At 47.4% G+C, this 17,500-nt stretch overlaps 1 protein-coding gene across 1 annotated transcript in view; it reads left to right on the top strand.

Annotated features, from left to right (window-relative positions):
- The window catches only part of LOC128687531 (cardioacceleratory peptide receptor-like), a 376,200-nt gene that overhangs the window by 503 nt on the left and 358,197 nt on the right, over positions 1-17,500 (top strand). The window contains exon 2 of the mRNA XM_070083861.1: positions 166-301. Coding sequence (XP_069939962.1) covers positions 166-301 — 136 coding nt within the window. The remainder of the gene's footprint in view (positions 1-165; positions 302-17,500) is intronic.

Here is a 17,500-nt window from a genome sequence, read left to right as displayed (position 1 = left end):
GTTCCATTCGTCAACAGTGTACACCAATACTACTGTCTTCAGTAACAATGTTCACCAAGGATTATTCCATTTAATAACAATGTTCACCAAGGATTGTTCCATTTAATAACAATGTTCACCAAGGACTCTTCCATTCGCTAACGCTGTTCTGTGTTCTCCCTGCAGACGGAACAGTTCACGCTGCTATGGTTGCTGTTCATCTCCATCGTAGTGGGCAACGTGGCTGTGATCGGAGCGCTGATGCTGTCCAAGACACGCAAATCACGCACCAACTTCTTCATCATGCACCTTGCACTAGCAGGTCAGTTCACTTACTATTAACTAACATTAATAGTACAACCACTAAATACTCAACCACCATTAACGATTCAGTTGTCTTCAAAAGTTCAAATTAAGGTTAAGGGTTCAATTGCTATTAACGGTTCAATCACCATTAACAGCTTCATTCACCATTAAGTATACAATCACTGAGGGCTTAACCACCATTACGTATATAATCATTGAGGTTTTAACCAACATTAAGGACACGACCACCAGGGTTTCACAAACATTAGGGAAACGACAGTAAGGGTTTCAGAACCATTAAACGCTATTAAGGGTTCAACCACTTTATAGAAAAAGCTCCATTAAAGGTTTAAATAATTTTCAAGGCTAATAATTAAAAGAAGATTTCAACCCAAATTATTTGCTCAAATTACCATTCACCTCATTAAGGTACAAACCACCATTAACCATATTAAAGTCTCAAATAACTCTTAAGAGTACTATCATTATTAAAGGTTTAACTACCATTATGAAATCAACTATTAAGGGTTCAAATTAATAACAAGATTCACCTACATAAAAAATAACATACAATTGCTGTTAATGGAATGTTGACCAATATTTTGTCAGCCACCATTCAGCGTCAAACACTATTAAGACTTCAATCACCATTCAGCGTCAAACACTATTAAGACTTCAATCACCATTCAGCGTCAAACACTTTTAAGACTTCAATCACCATTCAGCGTGAAACACTGTTAAGACTTCAATCACCATTCAGCGTCAAACACTTTTAAGACTTCAATCACCATTCAGCATCAAACACTATTAAGACTTCAATCACCATTCAGCGTCAAACACTATTAAGACTTCAATCACCATTCAGCGTCAAACACTATTAACACTTCAATCACAATTCAACGTCAAACGCTATTAAGACTTCAATCACCATTCAGCGTCAAACACTGCCACCTATATCCCCGCATCATGGAACACGCCCAGTCTCGCTGGGTGTCTGGAGTTTGTCGGATTGTGTACTCCAGTCCAGTGGTTAGAGCGTCCTGAACTTTGACTGGCTTCCCACGAGGCGGACTAAGGTAGCACAGGATCGAGCCCCGACCATGCCTCAGGGTTTTAATGCTGCAATAATACTTGTTTCGTGGTTGCATGATCTTAATGGTAATTAAAATTCTTGAATGCCATGAGCTCATGACTAATTCTTAATGCTAAGTCCTTAATGTTTAGTGAGACCTTAATGTTTAGTGAATCCTTAATGTTTAGTGAGACCTTAATGTTTAGTGAGACCTTAATGTTCAGTGAGCCCTTAATGTTTAGTGAGACCCTAATGCTTAGTGAGACCTTAATGTTTAGTGAGACCTTAATGTTTAGTGAGACCTTAATGCTTAGTGAGACCTTAATGCTTAGTGAGACCTTAATGTTTAGTGAGACCTTAATGCTTAGTGAGACCTTAATGCTTAGTGAGACCTTAATGCTTAGTGAGACCTTAATGCTTAGTGAGACCTTAATGCTTAGTGAGACCTTAATGCTTAGTGAGACCTTAATGCTTAGTGAGACCTTAATGCTTAGTGAGACCTTAATGCTTAGTGAGACCTTAATGCTTAGTGAGACCTTAATGCTTAGTGAGACCTTAATGCTTAGTGAGACCTTAATGTTTAGTGAGTTCTTAATGTTTAGTGAATCTTTAATGTTCAGTTAGTCATTAATGTTCATTGAGTCATAAATGTTTAGTAAGTCATTAATGTTCAGCGAGTCCTTAATATTTAGTGAGTCCTTAATGTTTAGTGAATCCGTAGTGTTATGTCCTTGATGTTCTGTGAGCTCTTAATATTCGATGAGTAAATAATGATGAGTGGATGCTGAGTGAACATTTAATGTTAAATATATCCTTAACCGTGAGTGACCACTTCATGGTGGGTGAGCAACCGTGAGTGACCACTTTATGGTGGGTGAGCAACCGTGAGTGACCACTTCATGGTGGGTGAGCAACCGTGAGTGACCACTTCATGGTGGGTGAGCAACCGTGAGTGACCACTTCATGGTGGGTGAGGCCATGTTAAGAGTTTCTCCTGCCACTGACTGCTTCATCTGCCACTAAATGTTTCATCTACAATTAGGTGTTTCGCCCGTAATTAAACACTATATGCACCATTAAAGACTCGGATATCATTAATGGATTAATGTATCGTTACAGGTGCAAATAAAGGATTAAGTGCAACTGAAGTGTTTTATGTCATTAGGAGGAGCAAGACGGATTAACAGTTCCAGAGAGATTATAAGGTTGTATCAGTAACACTGAGGCTTCACTGAAAGGGTTAAATGAAGGGTTAAATGAAGAGTAAAAATTTAGAATTAACACTGAGGGTTCACATTAAGGAAATGAAAGACAGACAGACGAATAAACAAAAGATTAAACGAATAAACAAACAAAAAACACACATACTGCACGAGAGATTGTAGGATCTAAGTTTTCCTTCAAGTTGAACCACACAGTTATGCAAATCATGTCAGGCAGACTTACGATTAAGCAAACTTTAAAATAACTGAGAGAATAGTTACGGTTAGAATTGTTTAATGTAACATATTTAAGGCACATCAAGTTGGGGGTCATTGTGTATAACGATCACAAAAATGCAGCTGTGATTATTTCCTTTGCAATGTCAAAATGAAGGGACAGTGAATATAAAACAGAAAAACATGAATGCTGGGCGTAAACCTGATAGCAAGTTACAACAGATATGATGGACATTTATAACTAAATATCATAAAAGATATAAAGTTCAGGATGTACTTTCAACAACATTTTCGAAGCCGGGGGCAGATAGGGAACTTTTTTAATCTCATAGTAGAGAGTCTCAGGTTTTGTGTCGTTGAACGTGCGTTGTGTGTTGACTCTGGTTGAGATGAATGTGCTGAACATCGAGAAACTATTTCTTTTTGTGTTAAAAACATATGTTTTATTGCAGCTTTCTAAGAAGAGCTTCAGGTTGGAATTACGTTTGTATTGATTGACTTGCATATATATATATATGTCGTGACGAATATGTAAAACTGGTCAATTAGCAAGAACTCGTTTAAAATTAAGTCCTTTCTCACACCGGCCAACCCAAAAAACGGTGGACGTGATCATCATCGAGATTGAGTACAGAGCACCGGTGTGGAAAGATCGTAGGACAGAGTGTGTTGTGTTCGCTTGGAATATATATCTGTGTTTAGTTAACGCACAGATTGGCGTCGTTTCTAGTGGTCCATGGACTGTGTTCAGTGTTTCAGGGCAGTGAGCCACGTGCGGGTGGCTACGGGCCCTGACTGGGGCACTGAGCCTCACAGCTCTGCACCCAGTGTGGGCGGCTGTGAGGCCACAGGAAGCAGCTCTGATGCTGGCTCTTTCCCCACACCTACAGTCACCATGACAGACACAGGAGAGCGGCCTAAACGTTCATTGGAATGCGGGGACGAGTTGGAGGACGACGTGGGGCAGGTGGGAGCCCCACACCAAGAAGGCCAAGGATGCAGTAGAGACTATTGTATCTGCCAATCTGCCACTAGATCCGTCGGCAGCCGCTACCCAAGGAGACTTGCACCCCCAGATGGCCATAGGGATTGTGGAAGGAAGCCAGGAGGCTGTAGGTCCACAACTGGCAAGGATAGAGCCATCCCAGGTCCCTAAACCAGTTGCGCTGGCCTCCACAGTGGACGGGGACTGGCTGACTCCACGTGGACAGAGGCATTCCCGCTCAGCTCGGGCACAAGCAACCAGGGCCTTCAACAAATTCAAGGTTCCGGATTAAGGAACTGACCAATCAACGATGAGCTCCTTCCATGTCGCCTGCAGCCGCCTATCATCATTCAAGTTGCAGTAATCATCCATCCAGCAAGATGCAGCCAGCACCTGCTGAGTTCCTGTTGCCTTCTACATCGTCTTCGTCACTATTTCTGAAATACATCTCCATCTACGCCTCCAGTACTTCGGTACCAAAAGTCCCAAAGTGGTTGGACCACTTGCCTCGATTCCTCCTCTTCCCCTCCTTCCCATCCTTTTCTAGTTATTTCCATCCTTCCTTATCCTTCTTCCTTCCCATCTTACGACAGCTCTCGTCGTCCTCGATTCGATTCGATTCGGTTTGTAAGGTATCTGGAAGGTCTATCCTGCCTCAAGTTCCACTGTGAGTTCACTCTCAGGAATGAGGTTTTGGTCATTCCTCGGGACGAGGATTCTTACGAGGAATTGAAGGGGCTGGTTGTGACTGGGGGTGCTCTTACACGTCCCTGTGCCCCTCCCACTGGACCCCATTTTGGAAGTACCCAATATTGTCAAGGCAGAGCAAAAGTGAACAAGGTGCCCACCCGCCAGGTGCTGATCCACCACAAAGATCCACTTCCCACGCACCTGGACCTTGGGGTCTGGGGAAGATTCAAGACCCGACTATACCTGTTGGGCCCAGTACAATGCTTCAACTGTCAGGGGTTCAATCATATTGCAGCCACCTGCCAGCGAGAGAAGAAGTGTGGTCTGTGCAGCAAGGCACACGACTCGAAGGACTGCATTGCCATCCTCAAACAGCCAACCGGCAAAACCCTTCGGCCGGAGCCCAAGTGTGCCAACTGCTCAAAGAGGCACCATGCCTGGAACTGGAGCTGTCCTGTGATGGTGCAGCACTGGCAGCAGATTCGTCATCAGAACGACCTGACAGCCCTGACGCCACCCAGCATTGGAACCACCCAGCAACAGTCTGTATGGGCTCTGACCGCGGTTCCCCAGATACCGCAGGAGGGCAATACCATCGAGTTCCCGGCACTGGGCTCCCTGCAGTTGCATCAGGGGGCACGCACTGGCTTGCAGCAGCGCGGTCAACTATGGGGTCAGATGGTAAGGTGGCCAAGAAGACAGAATCAATGGGAAAAACAGCCACAGGCCAGGCACACTGCCCAGCAGGTCCCAGCTGGGCACCAACATTCCTTGCTATACCGCCAGCAGGCCTCTTCCCAAGGGCAGGCCCCTACTTTGAGTGGCCAGAGTCAGGCAGAGGTTCCCCACCAGGGGACCCAGAAGCCCATGCCCACTCAGGCTGGGCCCAGGGTGCACCCAGCTTATGCTGCTGCAGTGTCAACAGCCACCCAGACATACCCAGTGACCCAGCACCGACTCCACGGGTCGTCCAGCTCAATGCCTGCAGAGGTAATGGTCGAATCATTTCCCAATCGACTGAAGAAAACCATCGGGGTCATCTCAGCACTCCTCTATCGCCTGCTGCCGTCGGCGGAGGACAGGGGCGCCTGCAGACAGCTCCTGTCATGGATGCTGGGCGTGGTCCTACTGGACAGGAAGGACTCAATGGAACTTCAGGCCATCATCCAGGAGTCCTTCCAGTCTGTGATGGAGGAGGCCCCGGAGTCGCCAACAATGGACGACGAGTCCCAGGCAGAGATGGAATCAGAGGGCTACCTCTGCGGCCCTTGAAGATCCTCCAGTGGAACATTTGCGGGCTTCAGCGGAAAATTCACTCAGTGATTGAAGCTGCAGTTCAGGATGAGGTTGATGTCTTCCTGTTACAGGAGACACTTACCAATTCGTCACATCAAATGCAGCCACGTATCCCGGGATTCTCGGCCTACCTTCAGCACCTGGAAGGGACTGGCAGGGGCACGTCGATCTACGTCAGGACCACTATCCCTCATTCAAAATCCAATGACCCCATCAACTGTGGGGAGGGCATAGAGGTTCAGGCTGTCACCCTACACCTACCGGATGGACCTCTCGTAGTTTTCAATACACCCTTGATATTTCAGAGGTGGCAGCACTCACCCCACGGGAGGGTCTTGTTGTGGCTGGGGATGTCAATGCCCACCACCCAATACTTTCTTCTGTCTCTCCTACCAACGCAGCTGGGAGGCACCTTGCGGCTGTGCTGGAGGAGGTCCCTGAGATTGCCCTCCTCAATAATGGTGAGCCAACCCATCACTACGGTGGCTGCTTGGACGTTACGCACATCTCTAGGCGGTTGCTCTCGAGTGTGAGATGGGAGGTCCACCCCCGTCTCACCAGTGATCACTTTGCAGTGGTCACCACACTGATGGTCCAGCGGTTCCCGCCCCCCACACCTACTCCCAGATGGAATCTAGAAAAGACCGACTGGCAGTGCTTCCAGGAGGTCATTGAGCGCTGGTGGGCAGAGTCTCCTCTTCCGGAAGACCCAGATGAGGCAGCTCAAAGCTTGCAGGTGGCCTTCACATGTGCAGCTGAGGCAGCCATACCTAAGATTACAGGTGGAGGGTCATATAAACGTGACTGGTGGTTTTACAATGAGGACATCAGGGAGCAGAACCACACATACGCAAGATGCACAGGCGTAATCCAACGGTTGAGTCCATGCATCTGCTCAGGGAAGTGGTGCAGCATGCACGCCATGTCTCACACAGGGTCAGGCAGGCTAAATGGTTCGAGTGGTGTGCCTCCTTCAGCTACTCCTCCACCTTATCTGAGATTTGGACCAAGTTACGATTGGCCACCGGGTAGTGTCGATTGGCCACCGGGCAGTGTCGCAGTGTGGCTCGGTTGCACCCAGACCCCGCAACGGAGGCAGAGAGTCTGGTGGGCCTTTTCGCCTCCAGAGCGGCCATGGCTCAACTGCCTCAGGATCTCCAGGACTTCCAAGCCACCCTCCTTCCTAGAAGGAGGATGGTGATCCAAGCGGCATGCCAGGCTAAGGACGTCACGGTGAAGACTTCACCAACCAGGAGCTCCAGGCAGCCTTCACATCTCATTGGGCCACTGCACCGGGGCATGATGGTATCACCAATGGCATGATCACTCGGTCTGGCCATTCTGGACATTCAGCTGTCCTGGGGGTCGTCAACCGGACTTGGCGAGCTGGCAAACTCCCTGTCGTATAGAAGGAGGCTGACATCATACCGATTCCTAAGCCTGGGGATCCTGGCAGTGTGAGACCTATCTCCCTCACCAGTTGCATCTCGAAGGTGTCTGAAAGGATGGTGTTGGAGCGCCTGAGGTGGAAGCTTGGCCCTCCTCATAAACACCTCTATGGCTTCACCAGAGGAGTGGGCACTTTCGAAAGCCTTACCACTCTACTGGCCCAAGCCCACATTGTTGTATTTCTTGACCTCGAGAAAGCTTTCGAGCTAGCCAGTGCACCTGCCATCCTCTCACTCTTGGCCTACAGGGGGGTTAAAGGCAGGCTGCTTTCATGGCTTCGTTCCTATCTCCAGGACAGGCTTGCCTGGGTAAGCTTCCAGGGGCATGCCTCTTCTCTCAAGACCCTGGACAACGGCACTCCACAGGGCGGGGTGCTTAGCCCCACCCTGTTCAATGTACCGATGCACCAGCTGGTGCACCTGCCTTTCTCCAGAGGCACCTTCCTCCTCAGCTATGCCGATGACCTGGCACTTGTCATACCTAGGAAGTGCCGGCTTTTGCAGCGTGCCCAGGAGGGCCTCGATCTGCTGGCTTCCACTTGCCGTCACTTGGGGCTCAAGATATCTGCAGCAAAATCCAAAGTGCCTTCGCACCAGGGTACCCAGTCAGAGGCTGCAGGTCCTGGGCATCGACCTGGAGTGGGTTCACAGTTATAGGTACCTTGGCATCTACATTGACAGGCACCTCACCTTCCAGAAACATGTGCACCACATTAAAGAGAGGGCTCTGCAGAGGGTCAGGGCATTGAGTGCCATGGCCAACCCTAGGGGTGGGGCCAGTCTCGAGGTCATGAGGTTGTTCTACATCCAGGCAATACACTCCCTTGTTGAATATGGGGCACTTGCTCTGGTTCACGCCAGACCCACAAACATCAAATCCCTCTGTGTCATCCAGAACACAGCTGTACGGGCCATGCTGGGGGCTCCTAGGTGGGCCAATGCAGTGGCTCTGAACCTTGAGGTGCAGCTACAGCCTCTTGAAGACAGGATCCAACTGGTAGCTGCCAAGAGGATCGCATAGTATCTCCGACTCCCAGGGGCTGACAAACTGATGAGAGATTTATGGGTCTGCCAGGGACAGGTCATTCCACTGCATCCCGGCCGCCGATGGATGTGGTCGGTAGCAGATGCCACATGGAAGCTCCTGCCCATGATATTGCTCCAGGCGGAAGGCTGCGACAGACTGGCAGCGAACTACACGGTGCCACCCCCTTGGGTGCCAGAGCTGTTTGCGGTGCACTGGACAACCCTACCAGACAGCAAGAGGCATTGCACCCAGAACATTCTGCAATGACTTGCCTCGGCTAGCATTGTGGGTGTGGAATGCCCAGGGTGTGTGCCACATTACACCGATGGCTCCAGAGATTCAGTGGCAGGCTGCACAGCTGCTGGGATATTCCACAGCAATTTGACAGCAGGTTGACGCCTCCCAGACCATTGCACCATCCTCCAGGCCAAACTCTTTGCCATCCAATAAGCTCTGCAGCATTCTCTTGCAGACCATCAGCATCCCCCCCATCATCCACGTTGATTCCAAGGCAGCGATCCAAGTGCTTATGCACAGAGAGCCAAAGGACAACATACACTTAATCACATCCATCTGGGATGACCTGCAGACTCTCATGGCCCAGGGTCTCAGGGCTACCATCAACTGGATCCACAGCCATGTGGGTATCCCTGGCAATGATGCTGCAGATGAGGGTGCTAGGACTGCAACCCTCGAGGCACAGCCACGTGCTGCAATCTCCATCAGCCTCAGCCAGATTGTGCTGCGGGCTGCCCACACCGGCAGCCCACAGCGGTGCCCCCTCCAAGTATTCGGACACACTCCAGAGAACTGAGGGTGCATATCCACTGCCTATGCTTAGAGTATCCCACCACTGCGCGGATTGTTGAACGGGCATGAGAGGAGCTCTGTGCCCATTGTGACCGAATGGTTCCGAAGCCCTTGGTGCACTACCTGTTAGACTGCCCGGCTACGATGCCCCTTTGCCGTAGACACTTCCCAATGACCCCAGTGGGGCAGGCCCGAGAGGATGAGGCAGTACATCTTGTGTACTTAGCTGTCAGGGACTTGGAAACCTTACTTCCAGTCATTGCACGTCACCCGCCCCCCCCCTTCCCGCTGAAGTTGCTGCGAGGGCCTGCTTTGGGCCTCCATTGCACTGCGCACCAGCCGCTGTTAGTGCACACTAACGTTTGGAACGTCATTAGGCCATAGAGCCGGTGAGGTACCCCCCCTTCCTGCTGAAGACCTGCCATGCAGGTGCAAGTAAAGATAAACGACACTTCCCTACCCGGGGAGGCAATGCCGGGTCACCAAAATGGATGAGACCCAGGCCGGGATACCATACCGGCAAATCAAATAGAATAGAACAGAATAAGTCCTTTCTAAAATTTTCTCTTATACGTTTAAACATATATATTTTTCATTAACGTTAATGTAAAAATATTTAATTTTACTCCAAAAGAATCTTAGAAAACTTACCTAACCTTATTATAACAACAACAATTTATTTTAGCCTAACCCAACTAAATATATTTTAGATTTGTTTACAATAATTTAATACTAAACAAACAGTGAAATATATTTTTTCGTTAGGTTCAGAATGATTTTGGCGAAATTATTGCATACACAAATTTTAGCTTGTCCTATATGGCAAGATGAGCGTTGATATTTAAACCAAGATCGCAAGTTCTGTCTATTCGGCACGACATATATATACATATATATATATATATATATATATATATATATATATATATATATATATATATATATATATATATATATATATCTACATATATATAATATATATATATATATATATATATATATATATATATATATATATACACGCGCTTGCCGGCGTGGAGGGAGGGAGCCAGTGTGTGGTGCTCCATACATTCTGTGTGTAAACCAGGAACCAACATGGTTTACGCGGGCCAGTTTCGGCAGACATCATGGTGAGTATCGACCGGAGACCACAGAGTTGTGACAAACCTCTACATCGGACCATTGCTTCTGTATCAGTGAAAGTGCAGTGTGCATGTTGGGATTTGGGAAGTAGCGGTGGTGAGGGGATCCTGGCAGTGGAGGTGTGGAGGAGGTTTTGTTTACATCTGTGATCGGCCGGGGTCGTGGGTTGGGGAAGGAAGTGGCCGCCCACGATACGATACGGTCATTGGATGGTGAACAGAACACCTCGGTTAATAGTGTGAGCATGGTGATTAGTGTGCCAAATGGCGAGGGTTTTTTTCTAAATGTAACAATAAGTGTATAACAATTAGCAAAAGTTAGTCAGTGATGTGCGTCTTGAGCGAACACACAGGGCCACTCCCTCCCCCCTCCCCCATCCCAGATCCCCTCCCCTCATCCCAGCCTAGGCCCACTGACTTCCTGACCAAGGGTGTTGCCGTTTAGTGCCCCACCAATTACAAGTTCCGCCGCTCGCTACTCCCCCACCCTCATCCCCCATGCATCCATGCTGCCCTTCACCTGTCACCCCACAGCTGGCGCCCTCCCACCCCCACGATATCAGCAATGTCACAAGTAGTCGCGGGTTCCCAGGAATCTTCACGACAGAGCCAAAGCTGTCGTTCACGAGGCATCTGCCGGGTGTGCCACAGGGAATGTGCACTCAATCCCACATCTGGCAACATCCGTGCACACAATAGATGTCTAGGCTCCAGGAGAGCTCCAAATGAGAACAACCAACAGCCTCCCCCAGCAGACAGGGCTGACAGCTACCGTGACTTCACCTCTACAGAGGACCTCAAATCTGCAATCAAATTAACATCCACCAGGACTCTGACACACATCCCCAAAGCAGCTCGCCCTCAAGCTGCTAGCAAATTCACTGACCTTCTGAAGAAAGTCAACGATGCTCCTTCAAACAACAGATCCTGGCACAACTTGCTGCTTTTTGGCAATGCCTGTTTGGCTGTCCCACCAAGGAGGGACAAGTCACTAGCAACACATGTTATTAGGGCAATAAATGCATTCCCAAGGGATGACAACCTCGTCCGTCTCCCCCCTAGGGCGACAAACACCCGCCGGGCAAATGCCAACAACAGGACACCCGACACCTCAAAAATCAGAGCCCAAATTAGCAAAAAAATAGAAGAGGGTAATACTATTGGAGCTTTGAGACTTATAACCAGTGAGGATACCATCGCTCCCAAGGACGTCAGCACGGCGCAAGCTCTGAAGGACAAACATCCACCCAGGGCTCCCAGTACCAACATTGACCTCCCTGACATTGCAGCAGGCGAAGAACATCTAACCTTACAGGATGCTGATGTGTATAAAGCTGCTATGTCATTTCCACAGGGTTCAGCAGGAGGTTTCACCGGTTTAAGGCCTCAACACTTAAAACAAATACTCAATCCAGCACTTGGTGAGGTTTCAGAGAGGCTGCTGTCTGAACTCACCAAATTTTCCAACCTGTGCCTGGCTGGCGGTGTCCCAGAGGCCATCAGACCCTTTTTCTTTGGTGCCTCATTGTGTGCCCTCCGGAAAAAGGATGGCGGAATCAGGCCCATTGCAGTGGGTAACACCCTTCGGCGCCTAGTCGCCAAGGCTGCAGTAAGAAGGGTGAGTCAAGAGGCTGCTGCAATGCTGAAACCAACTCAGCTCGGTTTCGGCGTTCAACAGGGCTGTGAAGCAGCTGCCCACGCAGCACGAGTATATATCAAAAACATGTCCTATGAAAAAGCCTTGGTCAAATTGGACTTTGCCAATGCTTTCAACTCAGTCAGAAGGGATGCTGCTCTCCAAGCAGTTTATAGAAACTTCCCTTCCCTTTATCCCTTCATAGAATCGTGTTATAGTGTGACTTCCAAACTATTGTTTGGGGACCATGAAATTGACTCGTGTGAGGGCGTGCAACAGGGGGACCCTCTCGCCCCCTTTCTATTTTGTTTGGTCATCAAGGAAGTCACGGAGGCACTCTCCAGCGAGCTCAATATCTGGTTCCTGGACGACGGTACCCTAGCTGGCACAACAGAATCTCTCCTGGAGGACATCAGTAAAATTAAAGACATGGGAGAAAGCCTGGGCCTTTCTTTAAACCCCACCAAATGTGAAATAGTTTCTACCAATCAACAGTTGATCCAGAATATTAGTACCGTTTTACCAGGAGCACGAGCCATTGATCCAGCCAATAGCACTCTCCTCGGTGCTCCTCTTGGGTCCAATGCCATCGATCTGATCCTAGGAAAAAAAGTCTCAGACCTCCGGACGATGGAAAGCAGGATGAAAGACATTGACACACACGATGCCTTCTACCTACTCACCAGGTGCCTGTCAACCCCAAAACTTACCTATTTTCTGAGATGCTCCCCAGCCTTCAGCAGTCCAAAACTCAAGGAATATGACTCTCTCCTGAAGGCCATGCTAGAGAGTGTATTGAATCTTTCCCTTGACGATGGACAGTGGTTGCAAGCCTCACTTCCGGTCAGGCTTGGAGGGCTAGGAGTACGCAGATCCTCCCAGATTGCTCTACCAGCTTTCCTATCCTCTTCCATTGCATCAAACGAGTTGATAAGACAAATTCTTCCTGACACCCTCAGTGACTCAGCAGGAATAGAAGACCCTAGCTATGTCAGTGCCATCACCGAATGGGAGACTCTTGCTGCTCCAGCACCAAACCCTAGTGCAGCACTGGCTCACAAACAGTCAAGCTGGGATAGCCCAATTGCTGAAAAGGTGCTTGCCAACATGCTCAGGGCTGCAACATCAGATAGGGAGATTGCCCGTCTCCAGGCTGTGAGTGCACCTCACTCCGGGGACTTCCTCCAAACAGTTCCCATATCGGCAATGGGAACGCGACTCGACCCTAAGACCCTCCGTATTGCAGTGGCTCTGCGCCTTGCTGCCCCAATTCACACAGAATATATGTGTATTTGCGGCGAAGTGCAAGCAGACCAATACGGTCTACATGGTCTTAACTGTTCCAAAACCAAGGGCTGGCATGCAAGACACAATGAGGTCAACGACATCATTAAGAGAACCCTTGCTACAGCTGGATGCCCTGCCGAGAGGGAGCCACGATCACTTGCAGCAAACAATACCCACAACCCAGCAAACCGCCCCGACGGGATCACCATCTATCCTTGGAAGAATGGCAAGCTCTTAGCATGGGACTATACCTGTGTGTCCACACTGGCTGACACCTATATCCATCACAGTGTGGGGCGACAGGGAGGAGCTGCTGACCACAGGGAGGAGTACAAGATCAGCAAGTACAGGGACATCAGCCAACAGTATCAATTTGTCCCAGTGGGATCAGAGACCTTGGGATCATGGGGAAAAAATGCCACACGTTTCCTTAAAGAATTGGGTTCCAGACTCATCGACACCACCAGGGACCCAAGGGCAGCCACTTTCATGTTCCAGCGCCTCAGCGTCGCCATCCAGAGGGGAAATGCTTGCTGCATACTTGGTTCACGTCCAGCCTCGGAGGAGCTGGAGGAAATTCATCATCTTTGATACATTGTGCCATTGTATTCATGTTTATGTTTTTTTTCTGTAAATGTATTTTGTTTATTAATAAATGTTCACATAGAATAAAAAATATATAGGGGGTGGTAGGAGAAGAAAATATTCAAACAGCTCCAGGGAGAACCTTGAGTTTTCTCTGAGGTACGTTTATTGTCTTCTCTGAGGATGAGGGTCCCCATTCCAGCTATAGAGGTGGTACTTCCCTATATATATATATATATATATATATATATATATATATATATATATATATATATATATATATATATATATATATATATATATATATATATATATATATATATATATATATATATATATATATATATAATATATGCAGGACAAGCCACGAGGGGGTGGAAATCTTTAGCTCAAGTACTTTCACACTTCTCAGTGCGTCATCAGATGTGCAATGTTGTAATTTTGCACCAAAAGGAACTTAGAAAACCTACCTAACCTTATTATAACAAGCGCAATTTATTTTAGCCTAACCCAACTAAATATATTTTAGATTTGTTTACAATAATTTAATACTAAACAAACACAGTGAAATATGTTTTTCTTGTTAGGTTCAGAATAATTTTGGCGAAATTATTGCATACACAAATATGTAAAACTGGTCAATTAGCAAGAACTCATTTAAAATTAAGTCCTTTCTGAAATTTTCTCTTATACGTTTAAAGATATATTTTTTTCATTAATGTTAATGTAAAAATTTTGAATTTTGCACCAAAAGAATCTTAGAAAACTTACCTAACCTTATTATAACAAGAGCAATTTATTTTAGCCTAACCCAACTAAATATATTTTAAATATGTTTACAATAATTTAGTACTAAACAAACACAATCAAATATATTTTTTTTGTTAGGTTCAAAATGATTTTGGCGAAATTATTGCACACACAAATTTTCACTTGTCCTATATGGCAAGATGAGCGTTGCTATTTAAGCCAAGATGGCAAGTTCTGCCTATTCGGCACGACATATATATATCTCTATATATATATAGATATATATATATATATATATATATATATATATATATATATATATATATATATATATATATATATATATATATATATAGACAAAACATTCACAAAGATACCATGGAAAGTGTAACAACATAGGTAACTCAGAGCTACATCTCGAATACTTCGTCCAGCTCCCCGGCAGTGAGCCGCATGCCCAGAATGCTGCAGGCATTACCTCTCTGGGTCGCAACACTGAGTCTCTGAAAGAGGAAGCTGGTCGCCCTGTGGTCCTTGGTTTCTATGATGAGCTTTTCACCTAGCTCTTTGAGGAACTTTAGAGCACACTTGCCCCATGCTCCAAGGGTCTTTGACCCTATTGGGATGAAGTTATAGCAAGGGGGAAGGTCTTCATATTTGCGGATCTTCTGGGTCTCCCTGTGGCTGGCAGCTCCACCCCCTTCCACTACGGAGTATGGCAAGTAGGTGTCTGCCAATGTGGCAGCACAGGTGTAGTCCCAGGCAATCTGCTTTCCATCCTTCCAGGGTACCATAGTGGCTCCATCAGGACGCTTTTGACTTCCCTCAGACCTCTGCACTTGGGGTTCCCGTTGAGCTGGGCAACGGGCTGTGGCGAGGCTTCTCTTTATGATGTCATTGACCTCCTCATGTCTGGCATAGTTCTCTTCTGATGTGTGACACACGAGACCATGAAGTCCGAATTGATCAGCTGTCGCCCTGCCGCAAATACACCTATGTTCGATGAGGATGGGGACGGCTAGGCGAAGAGCAACACCAATCCGAATGGCTTGTGGGTCTAGTCGAGTGCCCAGGGAGGAATTGGGAACAGCTAACAGGAAATCTCCTGAGCGTGGTGCCTTCACTGCCAGGAGACGAGCTTTGTCCTTTCCTGAAGCTTTGGAGAGCATTGTGTTGGCGATATTTTCCATGATCGCTTTGTCCCAGTGGGATTGTTTGTGTTCTTTGGGAGGAGCTGGTCTTCTGGAGGAATCTATAAGGGTGTCCCACCGAATTGCTGCTTCAGTAAACCTGGGGTCTTGAGCTCCTACCACATCTCTCAAACGTTCGGGAACAATCTTCTTGACTAATGCACTGGAAACCAAACACGAAGACAGAAAGCCAGGTAAAGCAACATACATTCCTTTGTTCACCCCTATACCTCCCAGTCGCACTGGGAGGGTTGCCTGATCCCATTGCTGATTCTCTAGTGGCAGGTTCAGTGCCTTCTTAAAGGTTGACCTCAGGAGTGCTTCATGTTCGTCGAGTGTTGGGTTGTCAAAAGAGGGTACACACCTCAGGAAGTAAGTAAGTCTTGTCACTGTAATGCACCTTGTGAGGAGATACAGAGCATCATAGGCATCAAGATCGCTCATTCTCTCCTCCATTCTCATCAGGTCATTCAATTTGTCCTTGAGGACAGTGTCGATGGCCTGGTGATTCAACGGTGCTCCCAAGAGGGTACTGTTGAACGGAGTGGTAGTAGAGACTTCCGGGAGGATTCTTCGCACAGCATTGATTATTTCCTGGTTCACTGTGATGATTTCACACTTGGAGGGATTGAGGATGAGTCCCAAGTCTTCTTCCTGTGTTTTCACCAGTTGTAGGTCCCCTACCAGGGACTCTTCAGTACCTGCCAGAGTGCTATCATCCAGGTACCAGATGTTGAGGTCACTGCATAGGTTGGAAGTTAGTTCTCTTACTGCCAAGCAGAAGAGAAGTGGAGTGAGTGGGTCACCCTGCTGAACACCCTCTGATGAGAGAATTTCATGTTCTCCAAACAAACGAACTGAGGGTTTGCTGTAGCTGGCTTAAATGAAGGGAAAAAGACTTGGGAACCGATCCCGAACAGCTGGCAAGACAGCATCTCTCTTCACCATGTTAAAGGTATATCTAAAATCAAGTTTGCCTACGGCCTTGTCTTCTGGTAAGTCCATGACGTAGGCCCTTGCGGCATGAGCTGCGGCTTCACTGCCTTGAGAGACCCCGAAGCTCAGTTGGTGTGGCTGGAGTAAACTGGCAGCTTCTAGGCAAATGTTTCTTACTGCTGCTTTGCAACGAGATGGAGAAGAGTGTTACCAACAGCAATGGGTCTGATTCCCCCATCCTTCTTCTTCAAAGCACATAGTGAGGCTCAAAAGAGAAGGGTTTAATTTCTTCTGGGATTCGCCCAGCCAGGCAGTTGTTGACGAAAGTTGTCAACTCGGTGAGAAGAATTGATGCAGATGCACCAAGTACTGGATTTACCATCTCTTTGAGGTGCTGAGGTCGAATTCTAGTGTAACCTCCTGCAGATACTGCTGGAAATGACACAATCGCCTTATAGACTTCCAATTCTGGCAAAATTAATTGTTCAGTGATGGGGTCTTCCTCATGGCTGTTGTTGATGGCTATGGTGTCCCTGGTTGGATGCTTGTCTCTTAGTGCTTGGGCCTTGGTCTCATCTTTGGGGGCTACAGTGTCGTCACTTGTAATTATTCTGATTGCTCCCACTGTGTTACCTTCTTCGATTTTGTTGGTAACCTGTGCGCAAATTTTCTCGTTTTCAGTGGGACTTTTCTTGCGTCTACCTCTGTGATTCCTGCGATGATGAGGCAGGGGGACACAATTATCTGTTCTTGGGTAGTTGCACACTGCCTTGATAACTGACGTGGTTAGCAGTTTGCCTCATCTTTCAGGAACTGCATGACAGACATTGCAGAACAGGAGTAGGTTGTGCAATGCTTGTATGGTGCCTCAGGCTTCTAAGTTGGTGGAACCTCCATTCAGCTGCTTAAGAAGGTCTGTGAA

The sequence above is a fragment of the Cherax quadricarinatus genome, chromosome 11, assembly GCF_038502225.1.
Source record: "Cherax quadricarinatus isolate ZL_2023a chromosome 11, ASM3850222v1, whole genome shotgun sequence".
In the NCBI taxonomy this organism is placed as follows: domain Eukaryota; kingdom Metazoa; phylum Arthropoda; class Malacostraca; order Decapoda; family Parastacidae; genus Cherax; species Cherax quadricarinatus.
This window is presented reverse-complemented; position numbering and strand designations above follow the sequence as displayed.